This window comes from Malaya genurostris, chromosome 2, assembly GCF_030247185.1.
Source record: "Malaya genurostris strain Urasoe2022 chromosome 2, Malgen_1.1, whole genome shotgun sequence".
Classification (NCBI taxonomy): domain Eukaryota; kingdom Metazoa; phylum Arthropoda; class Insecta; order Diptera; family Culicidae; genus Malaya; species Malaya genurostris.
Window position 1 is genome coordinate 217,180,421 of NC_080571.1, and position 23,853 is coordinate 217,204,273.

The following is a 23,853-nucleotide window of genomic DNA, read 5'->3' on the forward strand; positions in this document are numbered from 1 at the left end:
CACAACCGTTTGATCTTTGAACTTGATCAATGGCCCGACAGTAGCTTTCAAACGAGTCTAAGTTTGTTAAAATCGGTTCAGCCATCTCTGAGAAAATTGAGCGCGTTCAAATATCTTCTAAAAGTGTACACACAGACATTTTCCGATCTCGTCGAACTGAGTCGAATGGTATATAACACTATGGGTCTCCGATGCTCCGTTCGAAAGTCGGTTTTCCAGCAATTCTAATACCTTTCTATAGAAAAAGGCAAAAAGGAGCGCATGTAACGCTTCGAAACATTTATAGCACACAGAAGACTAACCAGTGTAACGCTTCGTAACATCTACAACTTAGAAAATGTAACGCATGTAACGCTACGTTACACCTATAACATACAAAACAGTTACGCATGACCCCCCTTCGTAACACCTAAAACATATAAAAAAGGAACGCATGTAACGCTACGTGACACCTGTAACAAACAAAAAAGAAACGCGTGTAACGCTACGTAACACGTCTAACTCACAAACCTCTAACGTACAAAAAAGAAACATATGTAACGCTTCGTAACATCTATAACTTACAAAAAATAACGCATATAACGCGTTAACGTTCAAAAAAGTAACGCATGTAATGCTACGTAACACCTATAACGTATAAAAAAGTAACGCATTTAACACTTCGTAACACCTCTAATGTACAAAAAAGCGATTTCCTGTGATGGTTTCACCCGTTTTTAAGAGCTCGTAGTAAATTGTTATTCATCTTTGAAGGTTTTTCCTCTTCCACCATCATGTTTGTCTTCGACATCGAAATCACCATTTTTAAAAAGTTGAAACCACTCCCGACACGTTCTTTTACTCAGAGCAGCATTACCGTAAGTTTCTGAAAGCATTCGATGCGCTTCAGCTGCATTTTTTTCGAATTGTAACAGGAAAGTAAAACTTCCCGCAAATGGCGAGAATTGGGCACATAAACAGACATTTTCGAGCGTGAATAATACGAAAACAAGAACAACTGTCACTGAAACGGCGATGACAATTCGTTAGGCACTGTACACACTCACTTTAAAGGCATTATCATCTATGTGTTTTGACCAGCCTCAGCCGGTACAGCCACCTATCGGAAAACGGCGGAAGCAAAGTTGTACACCTGATATAACAAACAAAATAAGTAATGCATGTAACGCTTCGTAACATCTTTAACATTTAAAAAAAAGTAACCCATGTATCGCTACGTAGCACTTCTAACATAAAAAAGGAACGCGTGTAACGCTACGTAACATCTATAATTCACAAAGTAACACATGTAACGTTACGTTGCATCTATAACAAATAAAAAAGAAACGCGTGTAACACTACATAACGCCTATAACTTATAAAAAAGTAGCGCATGAAACGCTTCGTAACATCTATAACATACAAAAATGAACGCATGTCACACTTCGTAACACCTATAAAAAACAAATGAGTAGCACACGTAAAGCTTCGTAACTTATAAACTATAACTATAACTTATAAAAAAGTAACGCATGTAACGCTTCGTAACATCTATAACCTACAAAAAAGTAACGCATTTAACGCTACGTAATACCTATAACTTGCAAAAAAATACCCCATGTAATGCTTCGTAACACTTATAATTTAAAAAAAATATCACATGTAACACTTCGTAACACCTATAAATGGATTCTGGAACCAACCAAAATGAAGTGCTTAAGATCTACTTGTTTTACTTCAACTACGCAGGATAGAATGAATGAATTATATCAAATGTTATGAAGTGTTATCAAGCTACCCAGTTGGTAAGGTAACGCAGAAATTAAATGCCGCTTACTATCTCAAAACCGTTCTTGCGGGTACGAGAAAGACAAATCTTTGATGATACATTTCACAAAACTTCAAATTTGAATTATTTGTGGTTATGTCATACAACTGAAAATTTTATAATGAATTGCTGATCATATTTCCGATGGCATGTAGCAAAAATTATGTTGATACGTTGGATGAAACAAGAGATATTCATGATCAAAAACATATCACTCTCCCAGAGGGTAAATTTTGAAAAGGCGCCCCATAGTAAAGTAAGTCATATTCATGTCAAAAAGGATACGACTTGTAATCTTGATTCAAATAAAGACTGTCCCAGAAAGTATGGATGCAACCAAAAACCGCTGCCATTTCGCAATGGTTCAGAATCTGTCAATTTTTATGGCTGCGTCCACACTCTTCTCTAACCACTTGTGCAGTTGTTTATTCGTTTTCATTAGCTTGTTTCGAAATGCGTAGACTTTCAGCCAAACAACGTCGAAAAATTGTGTACAAATGGTGCACAGAACGCGGACTGTCACTGAGAAAGATAGCAAAAATGGAAGGAGTAAGTGAAAAAGCCGTGCGAAATGCAATCAGGAAGTTCGGTGAGGACAACACCTTTGAGGATAACCCGGAAACGAGTCGAAAAAAAGGTCCTGCTAACCCTCAGTTGGATAAAAGTATACTGAAGGCGTTCGAGCAAAAGAAGGAGGTCTCAGTTCGAAATGTGGGCACTTCGAAGTCAAATGTTCTTCGCGCTAAAGAACGTTTGAAACTTCGAACCTATAAGAAGCAGAAAAAAGAAAAACGTAGTCCGAAACAAGAAGCATTGATCAGGCCGAGGGTTCGAAAGCTGTACAATACGATTCTTGCTGGAAATTTGAACTGCAAAATCATGGATGACGAAACCTACGTGAAACTCGATTACAAATCCTTGCCGGGACCACAATATTATACGGTGCGAGAAGGCAAGTGTTAAACCAGTCCTAGACATCGATTGAAGTCGAAAAATTTGGTAAGAAAGCTATGGTCTGGCAAGCAATTTGTAGCTGTGGTAAGATTTCGAAACCCTTCATCACCACTGCTCCAATGAACAGCGAAATATACATCAAGGAATGTTTACAAAAACGACTTCTACCCATGATACGAATCCACAAGGATCCTGTTGTCTTCTGACCAGATCTTGCTTCTTGCCACTACTCGAAATCAACAGTAGAATGGTATACTAACAAAAATGTCACTTTCTTCCCAAAAGACAAGAATCCACCAAATTGCCCACAACTTCGACCAATTGAGGAATTTTGGGAATTAACGAAGTCACATCTTAGGAAACATGTCTCGGCAACCGAAACCATTCAACAGTTCGAAAAAGATAGAAAAAAAAGTGTCAAAACTTGTCGCCAAGAAGTCTGTAAGGAATTTAATGAGGAACGTTGGCAAAAAGGTGCGCCAGCTAGTCTACAATGGCTAAGTAGCAAATGTTGAGAATAACATTCTGTTGTTGTAGTCTAATATTATCAGTATATCGAATAAAATTAGAATATCTAACTCTTGTGAATTATTTACAGCGAAATCAAAGTGCGTCCATACTTTCTGGGACAATCTTAATGTCTATTCAGATTATTACCGGCGCACGATTAAAAAGCAAACACATGAAACGTATATAGGTTTTCATTTCCATAAAAATCTGCTGTGGAAAATATATGTATTGTAATTTTTTTGGCAAATGCTGATAGCTGATAGCTATTATAAATTCAACTAGCTATGTAACAGCATTTTACCAAAGTTAATGCTAACAAATAGTTTATGACTGCAAGCGTTAATGCTTTTGAAAATATTTTACTTTCATCCATGGTACATTTACATAACGTTTATTAATACATCAAGTCTCTATTTGACATTTTCATTTCCTCATCCAGGATACGTGTATTGTCCAAATATGACCGGCAGGAATTGAAAAATTAAATCTTCTGCTGCTTCACAATATCATTCTCACTTAACCATCAACAAAGTCTCACATTCTTTGTTCAGAATAACTTTGTTAACAGTCAATAGATGGAAATAACCATTTTCCGCCGCCGCGCCGTACCGAGTAACAAAGTAATGGAGAGCTCCAAGCTGGATCGACCTATGCACAATTGCAGTGGGGTCCAACACAAAGCCAATGCAAAGTAAGGCAGCTGACTCGGCGTGTTATCATCGGATTGCTGTTGTGTGTACTTTTTGAGACACCACCACGTTAAGCCGCACCACCGTAGAGAGGAAGTTTGCATGAAGGCAAAAGTGCAAAATCGGTCAAAAGCACAGCTGTTGCAACGGTAGACGACTCCCATTTATGCACCCAGAAATGCACTAATCAACTTTTCTGTGCTGTTTGCTGCTTGCGAGCAGGTCCAAAATCAGTGCCAATCCGTGCATGTAATTTTTATGCTTTATCAAGTATTTATTCCGTGGTCCGTCGTCCGTCGGGGCCGCAGCGGCCGGGAACTCTGGGAAGTGTGTGACGGGCTTTGGCGGGTCATTGATCACCGGCGGCTTTTACAAGCAAATGGGGGTTACCGGCCAAGCAGCGACAACAACATGCAACAGCTTATTACGGCTATGCACTTTCTTACATAACACAGCTGAACTCTTCACCGTAGGTTGACCGTAGCGGCTGGCCGTGGCTTGAACATCGGGCGGCAAGATATGTAGATATTACACGGCGTTGGACATTCAGCGGTGGATTGTTGAGCCGCGGCAATGCACATCAGACAGGGGGTCTGGTGTTACAAATTGTGGTTTGCTGTGAACACGTGCGAATTGCAATGGGTCTGTAAGAGAGAATAATGAGAAATCACTTGTCACTGGTTCAGGCGCGTACACAGGGGGGGGTTTTAGGGGTTCAAACCCCCCCCGAAACAAAAAATTATAACCCATGGGAAACATTGTGATATAAATTGTACATGTGTTGATTTATCACCATGTTCTAAACCCCCCCCCCCCCGAAAATTTTCTCTGGCTACGCGCCTGCACTGGTTCATTGTAGTTAATATATTGACTGAGATTAGAAGGCATTTCTTTGTTCACTTAATCAAATTCCTATGGCTGAGTAATGTTTCAAGTAAGCTCGTAGCATTTCTGTATGCAGCCTGAAATTAACCGCAGTTGCTTGTCTATGATTACATTTTCTTCCCCCGGCTCTCAACTGCTCGATGAAAGCATTTTATTTTATTTGCTCAAGTGCAGTGGGTTAATTTCCGTGTTCAAAAGCAACATTGTAATCATGACAAATTTTCTTGTCACGGCAAGGCCACTTCTTTTCCGGCTACACCTCTGGTGGGTCATTTAGCCAGCTCCTATCGCACTTGTAGTATCTCATAAGCCACTCAATAGCTCGAGTAGGCCGTTTTTTCGCCTTAGGTTCTACATTCGTCGTTTGCCAGCAGCAGGAGCGGGTAGAATAAAGCAACCGTTGATGAATGACTTGTCAGCGTTTAGTATTTATTTAATAGCATAGAAACTTCGACCACCAGCCGAGTTGTCCGAGAACGGAGTCAGACTTTTAGCGTCGTTTGAAAAATAAGCCTTTGAATGCTTTATCAGCAATGCACGCCACATATGCCGCCACTAATGTGTGTATGTGTGTATGTGCGTGTGTTCGTTAATTCGCAACCAGTTCGATACCAACAGGCAAAATACGAACAGAAAGCGCCAAGCCTCAAACAAGTTTCTGCATGTTCCAACATAGTAACGAATAGATTCAGCGGTTGGCGAGAGCCGGTAAATGATTCAATTTCAGTGCAATTAGATCCGCGTTAATTTGCAACTAACGCCTGTAGTACGAGCACGTAGTGTTGATACTAGACGAGAAGCCCGTAGTATCTAATTGGTTTTATTAATTTAACTAAATTGTTCCCTTCGCACTCTCGTCACCGAGACGTTCTGCTAATGGCATAGGATTTTCGAAGCTACACACTTCAAAATAGATTCTCGATCTCGGCACATTGAAATACCAAACTAGATTGAACATTTGACTGATTGTTCGGTAACCCACATGCATTTTTTTCCTAAATTCGTTGAAGTAATATTCTGATATCTCGGTAGAGTGCGTCTTTTTGCCGAAGTTTGACATAATATCATGCTGAACTTGTCAGTAAACAAAAAATATACCGAAATCAGCATATCCGTTTTCCGAGATTTCGAACAGTGTGTTAGCTTTTACTGAAATTCGGTAAGACATTTGTCATCTGACGTCTCTTGTCGGTTTTGCAAGGCGCCACGTCGACATTGCTTGATGAAGGAATAAGATTTTTACACGGAGAACCCTTCGATCATAAAATTGCGATATCGCAGTTTTTGATTTTTGCGATAGTTGATTTAACTAATTTATTTTTGATTCCACCAATATGGTTTTTGATTTGCATATATTCAAGTAGTTGAAAAATATGTTGTTTTGAATGCTGTCAAATGCCGGAGACAGTTGAAAGCAAAACAATAATTGCAATGCAAAATCAACAACTTTTTTAGTTGAAATCTGTTCGCGTCGCTTCAAAATGTCAATGAAAACAACATCGATGGTTAAAGCGTTTGGTGAAATTGTGTTTATTCGATTTGAGAAATTCATGATAACAAGTGTTTATCTAACAGCGGTGTTGTGATAAAGTTAACCTTGTTTAAGATGATAAAGATTTGGTGACAAATTAGAAAATGTTAATGAATGATCGTCTCGTAATCTTTCAGGTATGCGCAAAAATTTTATGCTTCAAATTCGATCATTGATTTACTTCCAGCAGACTGTTTTACTTCCAGCTGTTTGATACCGATGATGATGTTCATGCATTAGCAATAAAACGCTTTTTGACATGAATTTAATTGATGAAAGTAACAGGAGCGAAGGGTTTCAAACACACAGAACGCGCTGCGATTGAATGGCGCGTTTGAATTGCCGTAGTAAAATTCCAATTCCCAGCGGTTGATGCACCCAAGCTCATATAAATTGACTAAAATTCTCGCAAATCAATAACATTGTTCGAATTGATTCAACTATTTGCAATGACTAAAACAAATAAAACCGATTTATTTTTCAAATAACAGAATTTTGTTTCAATAACAACACCAGTTATTTCAACTAAAATATTGGTTGAAATTGAAAGGTATGTGTCCTCACTAATTGACAGCATTTTTTTCCAAACAGTTAAATTAGTTGTTTCAACCATCGTTTCTGCTAATCGAAAAACAAAAATGACAGTTTAGTTAAAACAACAATCGATTAGTTGTACCAAATTTTAACAAATCGAATTCAGAAAATCAACTAATATACTGGTTGAAATGGGATCGCGGGTGGTTCCGTGTATATTTCGTAAAAAGATAAGTGAATTAAAAGGCTATCTGCTTTTCTTATAAACTTACAAATATCTGCTTTTTTTCTTCAGATAAAGGCGTTGAAAAGCACTTTGAATAATTGTCCTTAGTCGTGATGTTTTCTTTTGGGGATTGTTTTTCTTTTTTTTTTTGTATGTTGAAATTAATGAACCAGAGGTGGAAATAAGCCCATTTTGCGCAGGAAAATGTGAATCAAGATTTCCGATTGTGAATCAGAAAACCGAACACCGTGAATTAAAAAAATGGGTAACAAAACAAAAATTAGCGCATTTAAGTACCGCGGCAGAAATTGATGTACAACGGTCCGTTCGTTCTCAGCGCATTTAGCCAAGAACGGAGTTCGAGTGCTCCATTTGCATGAGAACAGGTGTAGCAACTTGTGCTAATTAACTCTCCGACAAGTCCCCGAACACAATGTCATATTCATACAATTTTGTAATAATATTAAACCCTACATTTTTTGGAAGTTGTGTTTTCTGAGACTTGTTCAATTACTTTCCTTGGCGTACGGCACAATTGTTAATAATTAGAGTTTCAAAGGGGAAAAATATCTGTAGCTATTCAATCATTCTAAAGTTTTTTTTATCTACTCTTGAAAATCCTGATGCGATCTTGCTCAACACCACCATAAAATTCATTTAAAATTGTTTGCGTGGTACAAAAAAATCATTCAAATATGATCTAGAATTAAATATAGTAATCACGTAAGTAATTTTAATTATATTAAACTACTTTTTAAACCTGAAAATATCGATAATTGAAGTAATTTTTGACGCTTTTATGAATTTTGATTCCGAAAAATATTTTAATAGACATATATTATCGAGCCTAATTCGTCAAGATAAAAATATATCTGAATTCTATACAATTACATTAAAATGAAAGGTTCGTCATCAATATCCAGTACGCAAAAAATCTTTTAGATCTCAAACAACATGTAAGTTAAAAAGTGGAGTGCAAGCGCATACGCTTAAATAATACAGCAAACTGCTTTGAATCTGTTCAACAAAATACATAACATTCAATATGTGGAATGAATTCCGCAGCCAAGAGAAACGCTTAGAAAGTTTCCATGCAAAAATCAACATATTTGCTCTGAAAGTATCGGCTAAGATTTTATCCGGTTATCCCATTCAAAGTGCAAAAAATCAAGAACAAACAATCATTTAATCGTAATCTCTAGCAAAGACGATCGATTGTGATCTTTCCCAATAAAGATCACTACTGATCTAATTTTTTTAAGATCAGTTGATCAGTGATCTTTGAATCATATCGATCAAAATCAATACTGATCGGTAATGATTTTGAGCAACTATTTTCACTGATTCCTGTAAGATCAAATTACTGGACGATTCGATCAGCTTTGAGCATTTTGGAAGAAAATCACAGATGAGCAAAATCAGACATGAGTGCCGATTGATTTACGTCTAAAATCGTTGATCCCAGTGAGGGGCGTGAAAATTAGTGACAACAGTAATCCTACAGTAATTTTAAACTAAGGATAACGCGTGTCAATGAGACTTTTAAAATCGTGGAAAATTGCAAATTTTGCATCTTTGGTGAGTTTAGTGATGGGTGATAAGGAATATGAAAGGAGTTTGTACATCAATGATTTTTATCAATTTATATGCATGAGGGTACTCAAATTGGGGAAAATTGTCAATTTGTAACTTTCCGGAATGCTCGTTTAACAGTCTTTATCACCGGAGTTGGGAAAAATGCCGGTTTCGTTACGGCACGGTTTACGAAGTTTTAACACATGTTCTCCTTTGATACAAACCGTATTCTATTTCGCAAGCTGTTGTTTCACTGCAGTAAAATTAATACTAGATGAAAGGAAATGAATGCTAGAAGAAGGTTTTATGAAAATAATCAGATTGGATCGTAATCCAATTGATAAAGTTAATTTTACGGTTTTCGCTGCGCAATATCAACACGCAGTGCAAAATTAGTAAAAAATTATACCTTACCAAATAGTGATTATAGCGACTTTGTTTTACTTCCAGCTGGTTGATGCTGATGATGATGTTCATGCACTATCTAGATTAAACCCAATGAAACGCTATTTGACATGAATTTGATTTAAAGAGGTAACTGGAGCGCAGCATTTGACGCAGCGTTTCAATTGTGCGTTTGAATTGGCGTAGTCAAATCCTGCACTCCTGTTACTTCTGTGTATGATACTCAAGCTAAATAGCACGCTTTGTGATGCTTTGACATGTTTTTCTTATAGTTATAATTATTATTCATTGCAGTATGTATGTTAATATTATTAGCTGTTTTGCCTTTCTCAATGCTATGCTATGCAATCACTGTGAAAGTCGACTTTTTAACCGAGGCCCGGAGGGCCGAATGTCATATACCATTCGACTCACCTCGACGAACTGAGCAAATGTCTATGTGTGTCCGTGTGTGTATGTGTGTATGTATTTAACAAAAGTTTTAGTTTGCAGAGCTTGTTTGTTTGTGGGCGAAACGGTGACGGATGTCTGCTAATGGTGTGTGATATTGGTAAAAGACGGTGATGCGGTTGATAAAATTTTTAGCTATTCTATGATAAGTGCGATTGAAAGAATAAACGAATGTCATTGAATTCAAATTTATTTGAAAAAATATGCAATTTTCACAACCAATAGTGCAGTAATACCGTGTCGGTGGTGTAATGATGTCAATAATAATAATAAAAGTAATGATCCTACTACATGTTTTATGCTGCTGATTCATGCTGTTTAGCTTGACTTACATATGCAGAAGTGACAAAAACGCAGGTTAGCTTCGTTTGTTAGATTTTGTCTAATTGGTTTAATCGAAATAAAGCATGAGATAGTAAGTCTAGGTTTAACTAGTTTCAAAACTGTTCCAATTTGTTGGTCATATTTGTTGCTGGCAAACAAACCAGCTTCGGTTACTTCGGTCACCTGAATCCGGTTTTTGGAAGAATTGAAAATGGTGATAAAAACTGCAAAAGAGTCTCACTCGCTTTCCACAAACCAAGCGCAATATTTGATAAATTGTCAATTGAGTCAATTGTGAGTCAACAACAAAATTTTGTTTACAACGAGTGCCTCTTAATTTTGCCTAAAACTGTTCTTCATGTTTCGTTGCGTAGCATACATAACTGACAAAAAAAAGAAAGTTTGCACGGAGTAAAATCTTTGTTAAAAAACTACAAACACAAAAATCATGTTCACCGGATATCTCAGAAACATTCAGAAAAACAAGATCTGAGAATTCGTTAGGATCGCTAAAGAATGAAACACAACAATGGAATCTCATTTCTAATATTTATGCTACACAATTTATAATTTTTATAACACAAGTTCTTAAATGCATATGGTTACTTCGTCTATCCATCTTCGCTAGAAACTACGCCGTCTATATTGTTCAAGAAGGTAATGCATTCTGCTCACAATAAAGGTTGTTTACTTTAGCTGGTAAATGTTAGCACAACTATCACTAATTGAAAGTTAAAAAAGCAGAAGATGAAAATGCTAAAGAATGAATAAAGATAATTCCATTTGTTATCGCTCTTGTAGTTGAGTCCCGAGAGAAAAACAGGACGATCACAGTGGAATTCTAACATGGAAATATTATCAGGAGAAAAACGTTAATAAATGGCGACTACATTTTGTTAGTTACTAGTTTACAGAGTATGTATAAGAAAGTTTTAGCATATTCTGCATACAATGGCAAAAAATATTTATTTTGAAAATGTCTTTGTCTGTATTCAATTTTGATTAAGATTTTATGATTAAGCAAAGGTAATTGGTTTCGTGTAATTTTAACGAAATAAAGTACAACATACTTGATTTATATTTAGATTATTTCTTCCTTCTCGAATAGATTGAAGAATTCGGTAAATAACACAATAAGTAACAAATTAGGTAAAACGTTTAATCTGCTGCGGAATCAGTTCACATAGTTTGAGAGCTAAATGTCTTCAGTCACTAAATACCCATCGGACGAAAAAATATTGCCAAGACGCGAATCAGCCAGCTTAGACAAAACCATGAGTATCTCCTACGCATCGTAGATCTTTTGGTAAATAGAAGACTAATGAAATACATACACACCTAACAAAATGTGAATAATGTGGTGTAAAAAATTCTCAAGTACGTCTCCAACATTAGGTACTGCTACGTTTTTTTTAAAAAGCTCCCTTCAATTGCATGATCATTTTTCTTTAAACTACTGCCGAACGAGGTATGCATTCGAGGTGGTAACATTAAAAATTGCTCTACTTCTTTTCTTAAACGAAACAATAATCACATTCTCAAATTGAATGGCTTGGAATTGACATGGTCTGATCAAGCTAAATACTTAGGTTTAACGTATGACAAAAAACTCACTTTCAAGGATCACATTGAAGGAATCCAGGCAAAGTGTAATAAATATATTAAATGTTTATATCCTCTTATAAACAGAAATTCTAAGCTCTGTCTTAAGAACAAATTGTTAATTTATAAACAAATTTTCAGACCAGCCATGCTTTATGCGGTACCAATTTGGTCAAGCTGTTGTTCCACCAGGAAGAAAACGCTTCAAAGGATTCAGAATAAAATTCTGAAAATGATTCTGAAGCGTCCTCCCTGGTTTAGTACAAATGAGTTACACAGACTCACAAATATAGAACCATTAGATGTAATGTCAAATAATATTATAAGCAAATTCCGACAAAAATCGATGCAATCTTCAATTGAATCGATTCGCTCTCTGTATTAGTTAGTAAGTTAGTATATAAGTTCCTTTTCCCCATTACACAATACAAGTAGGTTTAGAATTTTCCCTACACAAAAATCTCAGAATTGCGGAAGCAAATGATGTCTTCATGGTAATAACCAAATCATATATATACAACAGGGCTGAAAAGTCACCACTTGTGGCTGAACACCCAATTTAAATCTTAATAATTTAATTTAATTTTAACTCATATTCCAATAAATAGTTATTTAAAAAAAAAAAAAAAATTGCTCTATATCATTAAACTGAAAAGATAGCGACATAGTTTGTATTGTATTTGAGAAAGTTGTGTAGGTTTTAAATATGAAAAACTTTGTATAACATAAAACAATTATAGAAATTAAAGTTTTACACGTTTTGTTACAAATACTGGTCTTAGGGAACAATTTCCAGAAAATGCATTAAAACATGAATTCTACTCACGTTACGAGAACAATATTTTCTACAAATTTGTTTGAAATAACTTTTTGCACAACTTTGTCGAAGTGATTTAACCCCTATGTTGATCCTGAGCTGAAATAATATTTTTTTATTTCACTTTTAGGGGTAATCAATCACATACATAAAATTTTCAAAAAATGGCGCCTATCATTTGAAATCCACGTTTTCAATTAAGAGCGTAAAAATGAACTTTTGATCGACTGTGCAATCAACAAAATTTTATATGGTGAAACAAGCAATGAATTGGAAAAATATACTTCGAGAGTAGTCTAATCGAAAACATTTTGCTGATCTTGGAATGTTGGAATGGATGATGGCTGATGTTGGAAAACTTGAAAACAAGACTTATTCTGAATTAGTCAGTTTGACTTGAACGAAACTTAATCGCTAAAACAAATTCAAATAGAAAGTTAGAGTAATAAAGTATAACAGACATTGTGAACATTTCTGCTAGTTGTGTTTTGCGTGTGTGTATATCATAGTATACTATGTAAAGCTTTCCCTCAATGGGAAATCAGATTCCACAAATCATGAGCCATACGTCTCCTCTAATATGCTGACTATTCATCGATTGAAACATTGTTGTTAATCAAAAGATAAACTCACTTAGATAAAACAATGCGCATCTCCCACACAATGTTAAATATCTAGCAATTAGATCTATAGTTAGTTATATACATTCCATACAAATGGATAATAATAAGGTATAATTAGCACTCAGTTACAACTTCAGCATTAGGTGTTACAACGCAAGTATTGCATAATATGTTATATGAATAACTCTCTCCAAATTCAAGAATTTTTTCATAAAAATATATTCCCGGGTAAGGAATGCATCCGAGGTGGTAATCCTGGCACGTAATAAACATTTGAAGGAACTTATCAGAACATCATTACGTAATAAACATTTGAAGGAACTCATCAGAACATCATTACAATGCACAGAAATCGAATATACCCAAAACATTTGGAAAGTTTTCAAAAAAAGTTCAGTAAAAAACGAACACGATGGACGCCAGACTGAATTGACTCAGTGTCATTAAGTTAACTCACGTCTATCTGTCACATGAAAGCGCGTTTATAAAATCAATCCATGGAGCGAAATAATTGCTGGTTTATAATATATTTGAACGGTCCGGTTTAGTCCCATGTCCGGACTAGCCCCGATCTCCCCTAATTGTGCTCGATTGAGACTTGCATACAACCCTGTAATTTTTCATTGAGATGTTGCCTTCTATAAATTTGCTATTATATCAGCATAGTTTGTCAACAGTATTATTATAAGATACCGGCTTGAGGACATTTTACTACTAATGTCGTTTTCGTTTTTAAATTGCACTACACTGGTGTAGCGAAAGCTGCACTGAAACCGTTCGTTTTTGCCAATTGCACTACACCAGTGCTACACTTTTTCTGCACCGATACCACTGGTGTAGCACTCATTGAAAGTTTGGTGTAGCTCTGTGCAATGGAATCGTTAATTGTAGTCAATGGTTACTGTTTATGTTTTCGTCATTTTTGTTCGTTTATTCATGCCTCAGTGTAGCACTGCACCGGTGTAGTGCAAATTAAAAACGAAAACGCCATAAGATCTCATCATATATTGTAATCTGCAAAACAATGTACCAATCTATAAATAAACTTTAAGTTTACGATCAATTTAAAACACGATTTTTCTCTAGTTGAACCGGTATTGTAAAATGCATAAAAAACTTTGAAAAAGTTGTTGTATAAATAGCAAATGCTAATGAAAACATTATCAGTATAAAATTCCACTTAGCCGATCGCTTTGTAAACATCGTCAACGGCACCAGTAGCCTAACAATTAATTACCTGTCTCAGGTGTGTGCTTCCTTTCCGGCACAGTGGGCCAGTGATCAGTTTACAATAAAATCAACCTCCTGATTGATAGAGTCTACCTCGTGCTACGGATTAATTATGCATCGCTGCTGCCGCCACCGGTAACAGGTGTTGAATTACCAATGAAAATTGCAATTTTGCGGTAATTAATGTACCTGCTATCTTCTCTGTTTCTCTCATCGTGTACTTTTCTTTCCCGCATCACCACCGACGACTTGTACCATACTCGAAGCTGTTGCAGTTGTAGAATCGCGGGAAAAAGTCGTTTACTTGAGCTCGTTGCCTTTGTTGTTCTCAAAGTTGTTGCTAATACGCTTGCCACTCGTCGTGTTGTACTTTTATCCACGGAAATCGTGCGTATTTATGTAGCACAACAAAAAAAAACAACACCACCCTCCAGTACGACTCAATATCAGATTCATGGACAACTGCAATTAAGACCTGATAAAAGCTAGAGCGTCCGTCGAGAGCAAGCGAGCTATTAAATAAGCATGAAGCACACACACATACACTCTCGCAGCGAATGTGTACACGGACTAGTGTTTTTCGTTTCGTTTGATGTTTGTTGTTGTTTCGAATGCATATTTTAAACAGACCGTGCAGGTACCTACAGAAAACCCACTTAGAAAAAAACGTTCAACGGTGGTCCTTCATTGGTCCAATACGTTGTATCATTGGTCCAATGAAAGTCCAATCAATCGTTCAACGGGAGGCCAACACGGGTCCTTCGTTTGCCGATTTTGAAACAGACCGCCCACTTAGAAAAAAACGTTCAACGGTGGTCCTTCATTGGTCCAATACGTTGTATCATTGGTCCAATGAAAGTCCAATCAATCGTTCAACGGGAGGCCAACACGGGTCCTTCGTTTGCCGATTTTGAAACAGACCGTTGAACCGAATGCCATTTATTTCGTTCAACAAACCCGGCAGACAGAGGTCCATTGTTGAGCCTTTTTTAACATGAGGAGTTGGAGCCCCGTTGGACTAGTTTTACTGCAGAATTTCTGAAGTTTTCTCCACTCATTTGTTTAAACTAACAATACATACCTGCACAATACTTCTACTTCACGTAGAATAACAACAAATTTTCTTTCTATGTAAAGGTAAAACTTAATTTTCACACTATTTTTGCAAGAGAAAAAACAACAACAAACCGTTCCAGCAAATTGAACGAATATTTCGTGCAATATATCGTTCAACAAGCGATCAAAAATCAACAAAATTGAACGGCCTGCTGAGAGGGCGTTGAACCGAATGCCATTTATTTCGTTCAACAAACCCGGCAGACAGAGGTCCATTGTTGAGCCTTTTTTAACATGAGGAGTTGGAGCCCCGTTGGACTAGTTTTACTGCAGAATTTCTGAAGTTTTCTCCACTCATTTGTTTAAACTAACAATACATACCTGCACAATACTTCTACTTCACGTAGAATAACAACAAATTTTCTTTCTATGTAAAGGTAAAACTTAATTTTCACACTATTTTTGCAAGAGAAAAAACAACAACAAACCGTTCCAGCAAATTGAACGAATATTTCGTGCAATATATCGTTCAACAAGCGATCAAAAATCAACAAAATTGAACGGCCTGCTGAGAGGGAATGAACGCACCAACGACAGCGAAAGTGCTCGACTGCTCGCATAAAGGGGTTTGCCAAGCGCCTAGATGTATGCCGATAAAAATTTCATTTCCATAAAAAGCGCTTTATAGCATCTTGGGCTTTGGAGAGTAAAACAGTGACTCATATGATTACACTAGGCGGTACGAGATCACTTAATTAATGTATGCAAAATATAACATTCATGAAGGCTGAGCATAATAAAGAATTTTTGCCTAACGAAATTATGATTTGGCTTAAGAGCTGTTCCAGAAATTAAAACGGAGGAAAGGGAGAAAATCAAGGTAGACTTTTCTACTGATCTTCACCCTCTTAGAAAAAAAACGTTCAACGGTGGTCCTTCGTTGGTCCAATACTCGTTGGTTCAATGAACGTCCAATCATCGTTCAACGGGAGGCCAACACGGGACCTTCGTTTGCTGATTTTGAAACAGATCCTTGAAGCGAATGCCGTTTTTTCGTTCAACAAACCCGGCAGACAGAGGTCCATTGTTGAGCCATTTTTAATATGAGGAATTGGAGCCCCGCTGGACTAGTTTTACTGGACAATTTCCGAAGTTTTTTCCACTAATTTTTTAAAACTAACACTACATACCTGTACAATACTACAATTTTCACACTGTTTTTGCAAGAGAAAAATCAATAACAAACCGTTCCAGCAAACTGAACGGATATTTCGTGCAGCATGTTGTTCAACAAGCGCTCAAGGACCAACATAACAGAGCCACCTGCTGAGAGGGCAGTATGGTACATCATTGGTGTTACACGTATGGAGAGGCCGATTCGACTCAATGCTGGGTTTTAGAAAAGGGAATGTATTTTTCGCATGCAAGCTAATAACACAATGTTCAAACATGAAATTCAAAGAACTCGGACTTTTGTTTAATCATACGAACGGAATGATATGTTTAACAATCATCATTCTATAACTGCGGAACCGAAAGTCAAATCCTCATGAAAATCAAAAACTGGACACAATTTGAAAAAAAAACCCTGTGAATTGGCATCTTATAAAATGTACATAAATGGAGCATCACTGTTCACACAAATTCACGTGAAACAACATATTCCATGACATAAAATATATTGAAATAAAATAAAATATATAGGGTAACGGCTCCCTATTTCATCTGAGCTCCTATTTCCATCTCATCCCTTCACCTCATTACTTTGAACAAGAATAGTATCTTACAACGTGCCTGAACCAAACTGTGAAATGTTTTAAAATGATTATTTGAACTATTGTCACACTTTCCCATTGTAAGAAATGGTTTAAAGTTCTTCGTCGTTCGTGTTTGCCTTTCTCATATAGAAAGGTTATGCAACCACTTGAAAAACCAACTAGTAAAAATTGTCATATACCATTCGACTCAGTTCATCGAGCTAAGCAATGTCTGTGTGTGTGTGTATGTGTCAAATAATCTCACTAGGTTGTCTCGAAGATGGCTGATCCGATTTTGACAAACTTAGATTCAAATGAAAGGTGATCCCATACGGAATTCCTGAATTTCATCCGGATCCGACTTCCGGTTCCGGAGTTATGGGGTAAAGTGTGTTCAATATTTACACCGTCACTTAAACCGGTGAAACAAAAAACGTAAAAAATGTTGCAAACTGGACTCAAAACCGTCAATATTAGGGTCAAATGGTATTATGGTCCCACCAAAAATTACTTAATACTAAAATTGCATAAAATTTTCAAAATTTCAATAAAAACTAGTAGAGTTTGAACGTCATGTTAGTTGGTGGCCGTACGAATCGACTTCGATTATACCAGTTTTCGGGTTCCGGTGCCGGAAGTGCATATAATAGTGAACCAACTTCGTTTTCTTAAGGATGACCTACGCGAGCAAAGTACTGTTTCATTCTGTATGTTATACTACTTAATGCACAAGCAATCCCTTGGTTTCTTTCATAAATCGAAGAAATTTTTTTGAATAGAATACCACAGTACTATACATGAGAAAGGCATCATTACACCACTAGGTGGATTAAAACAGGTTTTTTCATTTAAAACAAACTCCCTTTTCAATTTAGGACACATTTTCGTCTCAAGATTTACATTTCGTCATGTTTTTTGAATATCTACTAATCGGTTCGTCTCAAAACAAGATCACTATTTCGCACAATTACATTACAATTGAATGCTGGATGACTTCATAATTAGTAATATTTACTTCCACTTGTTTAATTATCGATTAAACTTTCAAAAACTACCCGACAAGCAATAAAACTCTTCAAAAATATGAGATGCAAGTTTAACACTTAGTTCACTTGATTTCGCTTTATTTTCATCTCATTTGGTTTCGCAAAATAGCCAAGTTTTCTCATGATGCTACAAAAAATATTGTTTTTCTTTTTCAAATTATCATCAACAAATATTTTGTTTTTGGTATCCGTGACATTAGCTTAATTCTATTATTGATATTTACACTTTAATAAAACGGTTTCGGCTTCGAATATTACCAGAATGAGCGTATTAAATACTAATGAAATAACCATTGTGGCAAATCTAGTGGCACTTGTTTCTTTCCGCTATTGAGTTTTTTACCGTCTCTGCTAACCTCAATCGGATGAACACATTTTGACAATTCAGCGGTACTGTTTGTAAACAGACTTTTTTGTTTGTTTGTCTGTTGACAAACGGATGAGAACGTTCACGGTCCATATCGCCTAAATAGAGTTTCAAAACATTTGTTAACGATTCTTTTCAGATATTTGTTGAATAAAAGTGGCTAGTTGTGAAGTGAAAAGATGATTGTTTGAGAAGTGATTCTCGATTTTGTTTAAGCTTGTTTGTAACCAGTACCGCTGAACTGTCAAGGATGAATTCTTGTTCATTTGTGACGTCACGATAAAAAACCTAATTAGGTTTTGCACGAACATGACATAACCTCACAAAATGAACTTTTTCTGACAGTCGACGTGTATTTGTTTACAGTTTAAAAGTTCATCAGAGGTTCATCGTTTGAATATAACAATTGCAAGTCGCCTCACACTAAACAGATTTATACAAATATCGCTCCTTGATGCTGGAAACGCATACAGAGCAATCTTTTTAGTTCTTTTCACTGAGGAACACGTTTTTAATAGGTACTTTTTAGTCATTTTTCAATTTTTAATTTGCAGTCGCAAAACAAAACAAACACACGGCAACTGTCAAAAATGAACTAGATTCATCGACAGTTCATTTGTGTCGTCATCGTGCAAAACTTAATTAGGTTTTGCACGATGACGACACAAATGAACTGCCGATGAATCAAGTTCATTTTTGACAGTTGGCGTGTACTTGTTTTGTTTTGCGACTGCAAGTTAAAAATTGAAAAAAATGACGAAAAAGTGCCTGTTAGAAACGTATTCCACAGTGAAAACAACTAAAAAGATTGCCCTGTATGTGTTTCCAGCATCAAGGAGCGATATATGTATGAATCTGTTGAGTGTGAGGCGATTTGCAATTTTTACATTCGAACTATGAACTTCTGATGAACTTTTAAACTGTAAACAAGTACACGTCGACTGTCAAAAAAAGTTCATTCTGTTCATTTTTGTAAGGTTATGTCATGTTCGTGCAAAACCTAATTAGGTTTTGCACGAACATAACATAACCTCACAAAAATGAACAGAATGGACTTTTTTTTGACAGTCGCCATGTATTTGTTTGCAGTTTAAAAATTCATCAGAGCTTCATCATTTGAATTTAAAAATTGCAAGTCACTTCACACTAAACAGATTTCCACTGGGGTTTCTTTATACGCGGATTTCCGAAGTTACGCGGTATTTTTTTTGGTATTTGTGTCATTTTTCCAAATTCGATTTTGGAAGTCTCAAAATTTTTCTGTCCCAAAGTCGGTTTTCAAAAAAAAATTTTTTTGAGATTACACCAGATCGTTTCATGCATTTCTAAGATATCTGGCATCAAACAATTTTTTTTCTTTAGTTTGTAGGTTTTTTTTACGCGAATTTCCGAAGTTACGATGTTTTTTCTACGCGGTACGTATCCCCCGCGTAAAAAGAGACCTCGTTGTATACAAATATCGCTCCTTGATGCTGGAAACGCCTACAGGGCAATCTTTTTAGTTCTTTTCACTGTGGAACACGTTTTTAACAGACACTTTTTCGTCATTTTTCAATTTTTAATTTGCAGTCGCAAAACAAAAAAAAAACAGGCAGCTGTCAAAGATGAACTTGATTCATCGGCAATTCATTTGTCTCGTCATCGTGCAAAACCTAATATGTCAACATAACGCTGTTAAGTGTGCACGTGTTTCATCGGTTGTGCACAGAGATGCCAGATATTTTCATAGAAAATATGTATTGCTTTGCATAAAAAGTCTATATCTGTTCTATATTCTATTTCTCTAATAAAATGAAATTTTAATAATAAAATTATGTTAAAAGATAAACTTTCAAAGAATCACTGCAAGCAAATATTATTGAATACACAGAGAGAAAAGTCTGATTTTTTACTTCTCACTTTTTATGATCCTGTAAAAATCTGTATTAAATTACAAAACAGATACAATACAGATAAATCTGTATAAATGGCATCTGTGGGCATCTCTGGCTCTGTATTTTGTTTTTAGAAGGGCTAATGCCTAAATAGTAACAATTCTTGTTATGTTTTTTTTAAGTTTACCAAATAACTTTACAGTAAAATTTTAAATTTAAAACGAAAGGTATCGAAAACGACCTAAACACGTCGAAATGATTCCAAACTGGTTCTAAAAATTTCGTGTGTTGTCTCATATTTGGCATTAGGTCCTTTTTAGCAAGAATTCTGATATTTTAAACCGGAAAGTATAATAGTGCAATATTTTGCTTTGATTGCTGCCGCCATTGCTAATTATTAGGATGAATAAAGGACCAACGAACCGAGCGGGTTTTTGAATACTAGTTTGATTTCCAACAAATGTTCAATCATTTCCCAATGTAGAGCAAGGCGAATTAAGCAGAAATATAAAATAATTATAGTGATTTTAGTGGCTAAGGGAATGTTCAGGAGTGTTCCAGTTCTAGATGTAGAATTTATGTCAATTTTATAAGTTAAATCTGGAAATTATAACAAGAAAAACTGGCAGCCCACGCAGCGATTTACTCGTGTTTCGAACATCCAAAAAATAGAACGACCGCGTATATCAGTTTTAAATTAGACAGTAGAATAAATAAAACTAAGACTGCTTGCTGGAGATACGTTTTTTCAGTTCAACTATACATCTTCCAGATAAAATTTTAAGCTACTGAATTTGCTTTCAATTTGGTTTTTTAAGGTAACGTCCCTACAAATTAGATGAAACAGGGAGCTGTTAGTCTATACTGAGAGGGACCCGACTGAGCAACAGAAGCACACATCTGCTTGGCTGGTTTGTGGTGTATATAAACGCACTTACTAACCAAGTGGAAATTACAGTCGAAAACAGTAAAATACAGTTTGATTCAATATTGAGGCTGTGAACAATTTCGTGATATATTTTAACTTTTGATTGAAATATGACACTTGAGCGGTTATTTTGTGTCGAGTAGTTAAATTTAACTAAAACTGCGGCACATTTCAAAATTTGACGGACGAAATGTTATTTGGGTTTAATCTCCACTGGAAATAATTTCAACTAAAGAATTAAGTAGAATTTGCATTGCAAGATTTTTCCAGTGTCGGAAAATAACCATCGATCTGTCAAAAATAATCATGCTCTCGAGCAGGGTTATTTTTGACAACATCAAATCAAACGCTCGAGTGTCAGATTTTAACCAAAAGTTAAAATTAACCACGAAAAGGTTCATTGCAAATGGAATTTTCCGTCATTTGACAAAAAATAGGTCTCTGTGAATTGCATCGTATGAGGGATTAGGGCATCTGTAAAATTCAATTTTTTATTGTGTGAAGTTTTGCTGTCCGAAGAGTATCCAATAAAATATCGTCAATTTTTTTTTAATTTAAATATTAAACTCAAAAAATATATTTATTTAAATGTTGCCATTTACTATAATCGACATTTCTCCGTTGATCTTTCCGAACCAGGTACAGTTAGATAACGACAAGTGTCGTCGCGAACGGGATCCACATTTGACCGGATCACGCCTGGATCTCGCCAGTTTATGCGGACCACGGAACGCGTCTCGATCCGGCAGAACCAATATGGTCGATTCACACGGAAATGCGCTGCCCCCGCTCAGTCCGTCTAGCAACAATAATTCGTCCTCATCGACAGCGGCCAGCGACATCGACCAGAAGCCAGTTCCGCTGACCCCAACCGGTGAGTATTTCATGTACATTATGTCTCCACCGTTTTCCACTGGACTGGGCCGTATAGGAAAACCTCCTCAAAACGGAATTTTTGCTTCGATAGAAAGCAAAGGGCAACAGAATGTGACTCTGCTCAAACCATATTTCACACGGGTTGTGGATGCCATTTTAAAGACTGCTACCGGGAACTCGCTGCCTAGTTCTTGCATCGAATTCAACGAGCCTAACATAAATAAAAATTACTTTTTACGATCCAAATCGAAATAACGATAATAGATTACATCGGCAATAGAAAACGCTATCGCTCAAAACAGTTCGGTCCCCCTATGGATCAGATCTTATTCCTCCCCCCAAAAATAAATCCAATTATGCGACCGTGAAACAGAAGGAATGGCGCATACTGACGGACGGAGCTCATGAATCTACCGTCGAACTGAATGGCGACGAATAACAACTGCCGCTTGACAACGTGGTTAGGCTCTGGGTTCACTCCCACCATTATGAACTATTTAAAATTATGCATTGCCCCCACAGACTTATGTTACTTTTGACGTGAGCAACCGCAAAGCTGTCAATATTTACCTTACCGACGCGACTACGAGCATTGAAAATGTTACTACCAAATACGACATTTCATTCGGTTATATCGTAGAGCGGAAATACAGTAAATCCTGAGGAGGTTTTTTTTTCGGGAACGTTATCCGTATCTTTCCTTAGTAGCGCAGCGATTTCAAACGAATGTTTCGCAAAACGTAACAACCATCATTTTCTCGGTTCTGCGCTGAAAATTTTTGCAGAAAGCTAATCGTCGTCCTGTCATGCCACCAATAGCTCGAGCACGTGTTTTGTGATCAACCGAAAGAGCAACATTTTTTCCTGGATTTTATGATAGGTTTTCACTTGAAAAATCGAACCGAACGGGAAGGACAACACAAAGAATTTGCAATCTCACGTTGCACTGCAGTGTCAATCCGAAAAGCTTGTTTTTTTATGCAACCAATGAATCTCGCCGCAGTGGATGGTGCAACGTGAGCACCGGATTGGGCCTATAGATTAAGCATGACCGGCATGACGCGTTCGACCGTTCGGCGTGAACACCGGGACAATGCGGAAATCGGGAAAGGAAAAATAAATACTTTTTCGAAGTAACGTGAGCGGCTGCTTGCGTCACAAATAACCACATTTAGACGTAGACCAGTGCGGTGAGTTCACGTGATGAGCCGGCATTACGGGCTGCATTCTTTTACCATCAGCCTATAGCAGTTCCGAGGATAAACATGTGCACCTAATGGTAAATAATGAGACCAAATACCACAAAATCAATGAGGATGATTTCTGATACGTAGTATCGATAAATTGGAAATATTTTCATTTGGCTACACATCACTTTCAAGTTGTATGGACGATGTTCCTGAAATGGGATGCTAGTCATCAAAATATCATTCTCCGATCTAGGTGGAACTTTATTCACGTTGATGTTATAATTGAAATTAACATTTGCTGTTAGTTTGATTAGTGCACGAATAAAAATCTATTGCTGAAACCAAGATTAAAAATCATGAAAAAATGAATCATATCTATCATAAATAATAAGTCATGATTTCACGATCAAAACCTTTAATATCATTAACAATAACATATCTTTTATGAAAATTTTCACGATATCAATCATTTTGCTCATGAAATTTCATGAGAAGACATGGTTCATGATTTCATGATTAAAAAATCATGGTACCAACAATAGATTTTTCCCCGTGTGTCTTCTCAAAACTACAAATAAAACAGCTGGAACAAATGAC

At 36.4% G+C, this 23,853-nt stretch overlaps 1 protein-coding gene across 5 annotated transcripts in view; it reads left to right on the top strand.

Moving 5' to 3' along the window:
* The window catches only part of LOC131427563 (dual specificity tyrosine-phosphorylation-regulated kinase 2), a 303,588-nt gene that overhangs the window by 209,662 nt on the left and 70,073 nt on the right, over positions 1-23,853 (top strand). For all 5 annotated transcript variants that reach the window (XR_009229283.1, XR_009229284.1, XM_058590874.1 and 2 more), the window contains exon 3: positions 21,830-22,064. Coding sequence is in view for 3 of the 5 variants with exons in the window: in XM_058590874.1 (XP_058446857.1) it covers positions 21,830-22,064 (235 nt within the window). In the remaining 2 variants the exon portion in view is untranslated. The remainder of the gene's footprint in view (positions 1-21,829; positions 22,065-23,853) is intronic.